This window comes from Arctopsyche grandis, chromosome 10, assembly GCF_051622035.1.
Source record: "Arctopsyche grandis isolate Sample6627 chromosome 10, ASM5162203v2, whole genome shotgun sequence".
In the NCBI taxonomy this organism is placed as follows: Eukaryota; Metazoa; Arthropoda; class Insecta; order Trichoptera; family Hydropsychidae; genus Arctopsyche; species Arctopsyche grandis.
In genome coordinates, this window is record NC_135364.1 from 25430465 (window position 1) to 25443126 (window position 12662).

Below are 12662 nucleotides of genomic sequence, written 5' to 3' on the forward strand. Positions count from 1 at the left end.
TTCGGAAGGTCTCTGGATGCGGCAGTGTGTTGCTGGCTCGTTGTTCGGCTATGTTCAGAAGGTCTCTGGTCTGCTGCTGTGTGTCGACGCTTGCTGCTGTGGGTCGACTGGCGTTGTTTGGGTTGTACCTCCTTTTATAGTGTTTCTGGAATCACCTGACCCATGGTGGTGGTTGTTGATGCGTAAGCGAGGAATGTGCTTTTGTCGATGGGGTGGACTTTTCTGGAACGATTGGCGCCGTTCCGCTCGATGTAGTTTATTGGCTGCGGTGTGCTTCGACTGGTTTTGTTTCCGCTCGACTGGTAGAGCGTTCCGCTTGAGTTTAGTATAATGGCTGCAGGTGTGCTTCGACTGGTTTTGTTCCGCTCGAGTGTGAGGGGTGGAACTGTCTCGAAGGTTTTGGCGATTGATTCCAAGAAGTGCACGTATTGTTTGCGTGTGCGAGTTCTGCGAGGAATGTGGTTTGTTGTTGTGGAATATTCTCGAATGTTTCGATGACGATGACGATGACGAGATTCCTACAACCTTTACGAGACTGGTTTCTCAACCATTAGTTTAATAAAGACCAAATATCATAATATTATAAATATTCATGATCCATTACGTGTGGAATTAATTGTCTTCGATACTAAATTTTCAAATTTTCACTCATATTCATATATGTATAACTTTTTTATTTAAAAATATGATGAATTACTGAAAAATATATGCTGGTCCGCCAACTGAAAAAATTTGAGTAGCACTGATCTGGAGCGACCGATTGTCCTGTGACCGGTTCACATATGACTAGTAGTCCGTTTACCCAAAAGAAGTACTAGAATGGTACGCGATAGAATGCAAAAGGGTAAAAGGAACACCGTGGAAAGATGGGTAGATGAAATTAGGAAAATGTGCGAGGTGAGATGAATGAGAGTTGCGCAAAACAGAAACGAGTGAAAGCGTGTTGGACGGACCTTCATCTGGCAACTGAAAATTTCATCCATCGAGAGTTATCCACGCGAACTTGAGTACCAGATATTTTGATTCGTGATTTTCGTGGTAACGATAATCGTGTACGCGATAGCAAATAATCCGTTTACCACAAAATATATACATATCTACAGAATACTATTATCGGTAATTTACGTTAATGACTTTATTTGAACAAAATTTAGAAGAGCGAAAAATTTGATATTTGCCAAGGACGCCATAAACATTGCTACGGCCTGCGACTTTGGGCGTTATTGCCACTGAACGTAGTTACATATGTTAGTTGACAAGTAGTGTGTGGAACTGTCAGTCAGCAGCGCTTATGTAAAGATATTGTGTGTCATTTAGGCCTAATGTCAAGTTGAGAACTCGAGTTGAGTTGACGTTTTGCGTAATTGAAGAGTGCAGGCTTTGGCGCGATGGAGTGCAGGCTTTGTCTTCGCTCTGTTCCAACCGAGTCTTCCATCTCCATCTTTGACAATCTTCATCCGCTAGTGCAGCGCATTTGGATCTGCTGTCGACTACGGGTCGGTTGACACTTACTTTAAACCCATCCGTATCGATCCACTGTCATTACAATTTTTCTCATTTGTAGATCAAGGCTGACGATGAGCTGTCAAATACGATATGTCTTTCATGTATCAAAAATCTGGAGTTGCTTAGCAGTTTCCGAAACACATGTCTTCAAAGTAACAAATCATCGAAACGGAAGTTAGACCAGCGTCTAGACGTCAAAGCGGAAGAAGTCCTACTGGATGATTTAATATGGGAAGATGAGTCGGGTGCTAATTCTCGTCCAAACATTTGTAATTTCCCTGTCGGTGACTCGGCAGACAAAACAGGATCAAATTCTTTAGGACGAAGCAGTTTTAACCAAAATATCCTTTTAATAGAAAATGTAAATGCACCGGTAAAGTGAATTTTCTCATCCTACTACTAAAAATTGTTCATACATTTAAATTTGAATGACACTAGTTTTAATTTACAGATGCGTGGAGGAAGGGTGCCTTCGTGTGATTATAGAGAAGAACCTGACACAGCATTCAAATGTGAAATTTGCTTAAAATCATACCCCGATCAATTCAAATTAGCGAATCATAAAAAAACTCACATGAAGGACAAACAGCACACGTGTGATATTTGCTTAAAACCATTTGTGTATCAATGTGATCTCATGAGACATAAAAGATCTCACATTGGGAAAAACACGTACACATGTGACCTTTGTTCGGAAACATTTTTTGTTAAAAGTAAACTTATTATACATAAAAAATTTCATACTGGAAGAAAACCTCACAAATGTGACACCTGTTTGAAGGTATTTGCTTACAAATCTGATCTTCGGATACATCAAAAGTCTCACTCTGGGGAAAGGCCGTACACGTGTGATACTTGTTCAAAATCATTTGCCATGAAAAATACTCTCGCTACCCACATAAGATCTCACTACGAAGTGAAACCACACAAATGCAACTTTTGTGTAAAATCATTCTCTATAAAGACCAGTCTTATTACACACGTCGAAACTCACAGCGAAGTGGCATCGCACAAACGCGACACTTTCTTAAAATTGATAACTCAAAAATCGACCGTTAAAAGATATTATACCAGTACAAAGCCTTTTAAATGTCACGTGTGTTCAAAGTCATTTACCTACAAGTCTATGCTTGAACTGCATCAGAGGTCTCATACTGGGGAAAAGCCGTTCAAATGTGATATATGTTTGAAATCATTCACTCGAAAAGCAACCCTTTTGATCCATTTCACATCTCACACCGGCGAAAGACAGTACCAATGTGACCTATGTTTGAAAGCATTCACTCGGAAATCAACCATTGTGACCCATTTGAAAACTCACACGGGGGAAAAACCGTACCAATGTGAACTTTGTTCGAAAGCGTATTGTCATAAAGTGAAGCTTACTGAACATATAAAAAAATTTCACGCTGGAGTAAAACCTCACAAATGTGAAGTCTGTTTGAAACTATTTTCGTACAAATCTGATCTTCTGATACATGAAAGATCTCACACCGGGGAAAAGCCGTACAAATGTAACACCTGCTTAAGATCATTTACCATGAAAAGTACACTCACTACCCACATGAAATCTCACGACGAAGTCAAACCACACAAATGCGACATTTGTTTCAAATTATTCACTCAAAAATCTGTCTTTGCCATACATAAAAAATTACACACCGTTATATATTCGTATAAATGTGACGTTTGTTCATTGGCTTTCGCTAACAAATCTAGCCTCGCCGTGCATGAAAGATCGCACACTGGGAAAAAGATATTCAAATGTGATTTGTGCCACAAATCGTTCGCTGTAAAAGGCTATCTTACTAGACACATGAAATTACACACGGGGGTTCACCTGAACGAATGTAACATTTATTTAAAATCGTTTGCTTCAAAATGTCAACCTGCGACACATGAAATGTCTCATGCCGGAGAGAAACCATTCAAATGTAATATTTGTGCCAAATCATTTGCAATGAAAAGTAATCTTACTACCCACATGGAGTCTCACGATGAGGTGAAACCATACAAATGCGACGTTTGCTTAAAATTGTTCACTCGAGAATCTGAATTCGCGTTACATAAAAAATTACACACCGGGAAATATTCATATAAATGTGACGTTTGTTCATTGGCATTCGCTCACGAATCTATCCTTGCATTGCATGAAAAATCTCATAATGAGGAAAAGCCAATCAAGTGTGAATTTGATTAAAATCTCACACGGGTAAATCCAGTGCTGGCCTTACACCCAATGGCGCCCTCGGATAAATTTTCCTAAACCCCTTAAAAAATACTTTCGCCTTTGGCGCTCTAATCTAAAATTTTGTATGACTTTTGGCGCTCTAATTTTTAATTTTAAAGCGCATTTGGCGCATCGTGCTGCGCCCTAACTTATTTGGCGCCCCTAAAACCGGCACTGGGTAAATCTGAAAAAATGTAACATTTGCTTAAAATCATTAAACCAGCATAATAGACTAGTGGTAGCATATAATACTTTGAACAGAGTAGTCACGGGTTCAAATCCCAATGGTATCTGTAGGCCAGACCTTGGATTTGTGACTCCAGGTCGATCGTTTCCTATTACATAGATATTTAATAAACATCCACCGAGAAATCTAAGTCGATAAATCTGAGATATAACAATAACTCAAGGGTTGCTATAGGAAAAGCCACTTTTACAGGAACCGTTTCAACGAAAAACAGAAAAATTGGCAAATTCTGATAAGAAACGATTGATCTCTACAAACCAAGGTCAGGCCAACAACGACACTCTAGTGGGAATCGTTATTAAAATATACTTAAACAAAATTAACCGGCAGAATTGACTAGTGGTTAGTATATAATGCTTTGAACAGAGTGGTCACGGGTTCAAATCCCACTGGTATCTGCTGACCAGACCTTCGATTTGTGACTCCGGGTCGATTGTTTCCTATTAGAGTGCCACTTTATCAGATTTTCATTGAAACGTTTCCAACAAATTGGCAACCTTACCCATTTTCTCGCAAAATCGCGAGTTGTCAGCAATTTCGAATTTCGCAGAATTGTATAAAATGATGCAAATTTACAAATTTGACCATAAATGTCTGTGTGGATTTTATCTGATATGTATTTACAGAATTTCGTTGAATTGTTTAAAATGCTGCAAATTTACAAATTTCACACCATATATGTCTCTGTGGTAATTGATATATGTATTTATGTACTTTGTAGAATACTAATAATATTTGTATCGAATGTACAATGTTTTTGGCCGGGAAGGCGCATTGGGGTTATCTGTTAGGCCTTCCTGGTATAAATTAAAGATAAAATAAAATAAAGAAAATTGCATGATAATATCACCTTGCGATCAATGAAAGGTCTCATACTGTAGAGCAACCATTCAAATGTGATGTTTGTGTTAAAACCAGAGAAATGTTATAATAATAGAAGGGCCTTTACGAATAAATAAAGGTTGTGGCTATTTGCGGGTACTATATCTGCGAATTATTGGCTATTTGCAGGTACTATATCTGCGACAGGCGCAAAGCCTTCTGCGCATGCGCGTGAACTTATAATCCGATTATAATTTCTTACATTTAATGTATACTAGACTTGTTTAATCAATCGTTTATTATTTTAATCTTATATGTTTAATCAATCGTTCGTACTACGAGTTCGAACTAAATTTTATCAGTAAACACGCTGACAGTGACAGTTCACGCGCATGCGCAGAAGGCTTTGCGCCTGTCGCAGATATAGTACCTGCAAATAGCCAATAATTCGCAGATATAGTACCTGCAAATAGCCAATACTTCACAGATATAGTACCTGCAAATAGCCACAACCATAAATAAATGGTATCAATATTACACGGTACGTCTCTACAACTACATTATAACTTAAATAAATGTATCCCATGTTGTTCATTGTGTGTTTTTGAAGGCATTGTGCAATTTTTAACAATGCTTGCCCATCTTGCTTGTGAATAATATAAATAAACAAACAGATAAGTTTTTATCGGACATTCGTCGAGCACCAAGCGTCAAATACGACTGATGCTAAAATTATTTAGGAATGTCTGTGGACAATCGTCACTTGACAACAATATAACGCCTAAAGCCACTTCTATTATTATTATAACATTACTCTGGTTAAATCATATCGTCGAAAAGCTGATCTTGTAAGACATGAGAAATTTCATACCAGGGAAATGCTATACAAATCTGAACAAAAAATCCACAAATTGAAGTTTGCTTCAAATTATCTTACGATTCATGAAAAGTCTCTTACTGGGGAAAGTCAAAAAAAAAATACTATCCAAACTTGGAACACATGTTAAGTCACAGAGTAGTACACTGGTAGAGCTATTGCATACCAGTAGATAGGTCTCAGGTTCAAGTCCTCGTCAAATGCGCTGCTGGTGATCTAGTGATTATTAAAAAAAAATACAGATAGACCGTCTCCTGTTAGAACATTTTGACATAGTAAATCGGTATCCTCCCCCTCAGTTTATCGCAAATTTGAGTTATTACCATCTCGAATTTGTTGAGTATTATAAATATGGTACCTACATACTATAATAATTTATTTCTCGCTAATTATGTAGCTGTGTATTAAAAATTTGTCGACTGTCCATAGATGTCTTGTATTTTATATACTGATATGTTTGGAAAAATTGTTAATACTTATGTACAAAATAATCTAATCATATATGTCGCCTTGGGGTAATCCCTGTCATGGGTCATATTTATGTATTAAATAAATAATAAATGAAAAATAAAACATCAAGGATCGATACTGAGTACATATCGCATGCCAATCCCTCTATCCAATAGACAAATATATTCTTGTTTATACAATGTTTCCTTTCCTTATTTTGACTTCCTTTTCCTTCCATTAAATGTTCGGTTCCTTTTTTTCCACTTTTTTTTTACTAAATTTTCCCGACTCCTCTAGTTATTCTACAAAATTCACCGTCAAAATATAATATATGTATTTACAAAAATTTCATAATCCGAAATGAAATCCAAAAGCACTTTAAAGTCACCATCACGATTAATGCAATATATATTAGCCAGCAGCATAGCTCGGCCGTTAAGCTTCTGCCTAAAACTGAGAGGCGCCGGGTTCAATCCCATGAGCTGACCTCGATTGAAAATAATATTTGTAGTGCTGCTGGTCAGATCTGGATACTTGTGACTCCAGGTCGATCGTTTCCTATCAGAGTTTGCCAATTTTCTCTGATTTCTTTGTTGAAACGGTTCCCGATTAAAAATTGGCTAAAAACCTTCCTACCTACTATGTCACCACTATCTGAGTATGATTAATGTACCATAAAATGTATGTACAATTCATAGATGTCTCGTTAATTTGCGAGTTTTCAGTGACTCGTAATTCAGTGACTTGTATAATAAAAATGCTGTATTGTTTGTAATTGGCCAGGAAGGCGTATTGGGGTTTACCTGAAAAGCCTTCCTGGTATAAAATGTAATAAAAAAAAAATTACTTTTGACAGCAGGAAGAAGACTGAATTTACTTCGGGATTTACAAAGGAAAAACAATAAAATTTACTGAATGTATATCACTCATATTTTATTTTACACATAGCAATATTTTATATTCGGAAACGAATAAAGGTCTGTTCATACCTAGTCAGCACGTACCGACTTCAGCAGGTATCCGGCCGTATGAAAATTATTCTTTGGTACATTTTTTATGGGTATATTCATACCAACCGTCACGTTTATGCCACGGCAGGCTTACAGCAGTACCCGACATTTCCTGTTCATACCTTACAGCAACATCCGTCAACGTATCGTATCCGTTTTTTTGGCCATCGTGGAAATATACACGCGAATTACGTGCCATGAGTCTGCCGCTTTGCTATTTTGGACTAATTATCGATAGTGACAGTTGACAGCTGTTGAATCTTTCGACATGGTTTTGGCGCAAATATTAAAAAAAAAAAAAATTTTTTTACGGAAATATTTAAAAAAAATTTGTCCATCATCCACAAGCTCCTTATACAGTGTCCAAAACTCTCCTTCGGTTTTTCTATTTTTTAACATGGGATGCACATCAAAACGCCTCCGTGCTTTTTTATTGCCTTCTTGAGCTTCTTCTTCCAACAAAAACGCGATTATACATCATTTTTCGTTCGATAAACGCCGAAACATTTTTGCTGACTTGTATTCTGACGCGTAGCTACGAATGCACGTTATGCATTCATATTGTAAGTACTCGACAATACGACGTAAGCAATATTGCGCCGTATCGTCATGGCCTGTAATGTATAAGTAAGCCGATTTTGCCTTGCACTCGGCCAAAGTGATGTAAGCGTGACGTGACCGCGACGTGTAGGTAGATGTTTATTTATTTATTTAATAGTTTTGGACCATTGTGGCATTACAGGAAGAACCTAATGCGCCACAATGGCCTACATTTGAAAAATATATAAAAACATGATATAAAAACAAGTAAACTGTTAATAAAGGAAAAAAGCAAAAGCAGAAAACATGGTAAAATAAAATTTAAAAAAAAAGTAACAAAAGGAAAATAATACATCATTCAGAGAGAAAAAAAATATAACAAAAGTGTAAAAATTAAAAATAAAATCCATAAATCCCATTCTTTGTTTACACTGAACAAAATTAAAATAGTATATAAAAATATACAAAGGAGAAAGAAAAAGTAAAATAAAATAAAACAAAATATAAATAAAAATAAAATCACAGCGAGGCCCAAATGGAAGAGAGTAGATTAAGATTCCACTCATTCATCACATTCAAATTAAGAAAGTAATGATGAGCGCAGGTTACCAGATAATTATGTTAAAATAATATCCGATAATCTACGCTCCCCAAGGTGGAAAATATCACATTCAGGGACTGCAGCAACGATTTCATTGAGAAGTCGAATAGCTCTTGGAATAGGAGCCATTCGAAAAAGAACTGTGCGAGCAGCAGGTACAACCATCAAATGATGATGTCTAATGATATCACATAATTATTAGGGACATAAAGTCCCAACTGTTCCAGCAACAACGGGCATGATGTCTACCACGCAATAGCTGGAGAACGAAACGAATTAACGAGAAGTTTCTCCGAAGTTCAAGGGAATTATACCCAGGCATGCCCAAAAGGAAAGGAGTAGGATAGAGATATGGGTAGTACCCATACTCTTTCTTATAAAGAAAACGAAGAAATGCTTTTTGCACTTTTTCTATAATAAGAGAGTAAATATGAATAGAAATGTAATAAAATGACATATTTTAAACGGAGTCGTGCAGTGCTGAAGCCGTGCAGTGCTGTTAAGTATGAACAGACCTTAAAACAACAAACGCTAAGTCATAATTCTCATTATTATATATTATCTTTTTTAATTTAGAAGGGGTTGGCAGCCCATCCGCCCCCTCTCTGGCTACAGCCGTGGTTTATACACATACACTCTCGACAGTATCGAAACACGTGCTATTTATTCGCGTAGAAAAAAAATAATTCGTTCAAACAAGAGCTCAGTCGGTAGCATGTCGATGCCTAGAGGCGGCGACGAAAGAATTAGCTGTGGAAAATCTGTAAATCAACAATTCGCCACTTATAAACTAATGGGGATGGCTGGGTTAGGCCGCGGAACGTGATCGAACATTTTTAACGGGACTTTTTCTGTGGCGCGTCCAGAATCCCTTTGTTTGCATGGGGATCTGTGTGCCAGCGATGCTACAGTCTGCATTCAATATATCTTTTATACTAATTGAAAATGATTTTTTTATTATTGATTTTTCCATCGACAAAATTAAGACCAAATGCAGTTGTTGTGCCCGTTGATTTCGGAAAGGAGCGATTAAGAGGGCTGGACAGCAGCGCCTTGTCCATAAAAACGTACTATACTTCTCCCTTCCTTAATTATGGCACTAGAGAAATTATTTTTTAATATGCTATGGATATCCACCATTGGGGTGCATCTACCGTTTTATTTTTTTGATTAATTATTGTTTATAGGAACTAGGAGCCACCAAACATTTATAAAATCGCCTCTTTTTTACACCCACGAAACGAGTCCAGCGTGCTTATTTAACGGTCGATTTAAAAAAAAATACGCCGATAGATGCACAGAAAGTATCTTTCTCATACCGATGATGAAATTTTTTTAAAAATTGGTCCAGTTTTGGAGGAGAAAATAGAAGAATACGAAACCTCGATTTTGTCAATTTAAAATACGTTTTATCTGGTCGAAGCGCAACTGTCGCATTCCCTCAATATATATATTGATATATATATTGTCACATTCACTCAATATATACATACACTCAATATATATATCGAAGAAAGGAACGGTAACAAAATTAAGGTTTCGGGTGTACAGCCCTCTTAATACACGAATTGATTTGAAGTTATATGATATATTTTATTTTATTTTACATAGATATATACCAGGAAGACCCCAATGCGCCTTCCTGGACAATTAATTACAAACAATCCAGCATTTTATTATTACATACATCACTGTATTTCCAGAAGCTGAAGAACACGAAATAACAATTAATTAATTAATTAATTACAGAATTAATCCATTGAGACATCTATGGATTTTAGATTTGTACATATTTTTTACAAATTGTTCATACAATAAATACAGAAGATTTGTGACAGCAGAAAAGATGATTTTTTGCCAATTTTGAGGAACCGTTTCAACAATGATCATAAAAAATTGGCATACTCTGATAAGAAACGATCGATTTGGAGTCACGAATACCCCCAAATCTAAACAGCAGTATGGCGGATCGAACCCACTGATCACTTGGTGCTAAACATACACGCTCTTAATACCAAGTTATGTATAACATTTGGTAAGCATCCGTCAACCGTAAGTGGCATTTTTTTTCCTTATTTCATAAATATTTTTTTTGTTTATTGATCAATTTAAGTAGTAGTTTTCAAGATACTTATGTAATTGCTTCCGCCATGTGCTTAAATGAAATGATTGAATTTTATACTCGTTTTTTAATTGTGGAAAATGTGTGGTGTGAATGTTGAGAGTTTCAGGCAACATCATATTCAGCCATTAAGCCCCACGCCAGAAAGAAGAACGCCCTTCTCATTGCGAATGTTTTTACAGTGCGAGTGGCCTACATTACTTAATTCATTTATAAATACTCGGCCAACACGAGTCTCAAATTCAATATTTAACGAAGATTTTACGCCATTACGAGATAATATAATATAATGGAATGCACGTATGTGCACACACGTACAATGCTTACAGTCAAAATATTATGTATAGGCAGGCGTATCCACGCAATTTTCATTTTATATTGATCTTTTTTTCTTCTTTGACTATTATAGCAAAGTGTTTTGGCTCTTTTATTTTTTTTCATTGCTCAAAACAAACGTCACAAGCTCCCGCCGTAGAATTTGGCGCGGATTGTTTTTCTTACTCGCCTGTGTGTATTTTAAATCTAGAACTGCCGGAGGCAATTGAAACGTCAGATAAAAATGTATAAAGGTGAACGTTCACCATCATTTGCAATGTATAAGGGTTTCGATAAACGGTATATGTATTTTAAAATCCTATGCAAATGCAAATGCATTTTCGGGGGAGAATGTGTGGAGGTGGAAGGGTATGTGACAGAAAGGGTGGAAGTACATATTTGTATATAAGAGAAGGGGAGACAAACACACGGTCGGTGTTACCCGAGCGTTTTTTTATGAGAGCCCTTCGACCCCAGGCTCCAAGTCCTTCCAAAATCGACAAACAAATATTAACGTCAGCAAACTAAATTGAATGATCCCAAATTTTAAACTATGTTTTTACATAGCAGACATAGTCTGGGGTTAGCAAATCTATATAAAAATCTGTTTGTCTGTTTGTCTCGAATAGGCTCCTAAGCCACTGTGCCGATTACGATGGAACTTTCAAGATTTGTTGTATGCATGTCCGGGAAGATTACTGTGAAAAAAAACGGGATAAAACTCCTTAATAATACTATTCGTAATTACGATTTTATCGACGCGAAAGTATGAAGCGCCAGTGTGTAGTTAAGGAAATGTTTACGTTGGTAACCAACTTGCGCGCACGCATGCCAACGTACAAATACATTACGTACCACTCATACCAACCTGACATTACCTACTACTCATAACAATCCTACATATGTACATAAATCAATGTTTGTCTGTCTGTCACGTATGCGTTCCTGTACTTTACTATAATTTAATTTGATTATTAAGAGGGCTGGACATCAGCGCCTTGTCCATACAAACGTACTATACTTCTCCCTACCTCAATTATGGCACTAGAGAAATTATTTTTAATATGCTATTGATATCCACCATTGGGATGCATCTATCGTTTCATTTTTTTGATTAATTATTTTTTATAGGAGGTAGGAGCCGCCAAACATCTATAAAATGGCCTCTTTTTTACACCCACGAAAAGCGTGGTTATTTAACGGTAGATTTAAAAAAAAATACGCCGATAGATGCACAGAAAATATCTTTCTCATACCGATGATGAAATTTTTTTAAAAATTGATCCAGTTTTGGAGGAGAAAATAGGAGAATACGAAACCTCGATTTTGTCAATTTAAAACACATTTTATCTGGTCGAAGCGCAACTGTCGCATTCACTCAATATATATATATATTGATATATATTGTCGCATTCACTCAAAATATACATACACTCAATATATATATCGAAGAAAGGAACGGTAACAAAATTAAGGTTTCGGGTGAACAGCCCTTTTAAGTATTAATTGTAAACTGAAACATTCACTTATCGAAACGCATCGAGAAACGGGAACGGGAACGGGAATTGCATGCGTTATTGTACGATGGAACGATGAAACTTTCAGGATTTATTGTATGCATGTCCGGAAAGCTTACTGTGAAAAAAAATCGGCCAAAAACAGGAACGGAAACGGGAAAAACGGGAAAGAGTGGCATTGCAACGGAATAATTTCAAATGTTTTCGCGTCGCGACATGCATTGTTAGGATAAAATAAACAAATAATTAAATAATTTCAAATGTGTTCGCTGTCTACGTTTTTCCGACAAATGGGAACGGGAACGGGAACGGGAACGGGAACGGGAATGAGAACAGGAATGGGAATTGCATGGGTTATTGTGGCATGGCAACGCATGCCGGGTTCAACTAGTATTCGAATATATTTTTATTAAGTACTAGTGTTT

General features: G+C 36.7%; 1 protein-coding gene across 4 annotated transcripts; it reads left to right on the forward strand.

Moving 5' to 3' along the window:
- Positions 1–1209: 1209 nt before the first annotated feature.
- Positions 1210–6260, forward strand: LOC143918027 (uncharacterized). 4 transcript variants are annotated; one of them, XM_077439680.1, is made up of 4 exons: positions 1210–1496; positions 1565–1879; positions 1958–4994; positions 5227–6229. In XM_077439680.1, exons 1-3 carry the CDS (start codon positions 1389–1391, stop codon positions 3704–3706), a joined length of 2172 nt encoding a protein of 723 aa, XP_077295806.1. In that variant the 5' UTR covers positions 1210–1388; the 3' UTR covers positions 3707–4994; positions 5227–6229. The 4 variants fall into 4 exon arrangements, with proteins under 4 accessions (XP_077295806.1, XP_077295809.1, XP_077295807.1 ...); XM_077439683.1 differs by having other exon boundaries at positions 1220–1496; positions 1958–4632; positions 5299–6260; XM_077439681.1 differs by having other exon boundaries at positions 1220–1496; positions 1958–4632; positions 5233–6229.
- The last annotated feature ends 6402 nt before the right edge of the window (positions 6261–12662 follow it).

Coding starts and splice junctions, on each gene's coding strand:
- LOC143918027 (XM_077439680.1), top strand. CDS start 1,389: ATGGAGTGCAGGCTTTGTCTTCGCTCTGTTCCAACCGAGTCTTCCATC. Junction 1,497..1,564: donor GGATCTGCTGTCGACTACGG/GTCGGTTGACAC, acceptor TCTCATTTGTAG/ATCAAGGCTGACGATGAGCT. Junction 1,880..1,957: donor TAGAAAATGTAAATGCACCG/GTAAAGTGAATT, acceptor TTTAATTTACAG/ATGCGTGGAGGAAGGGTGCC.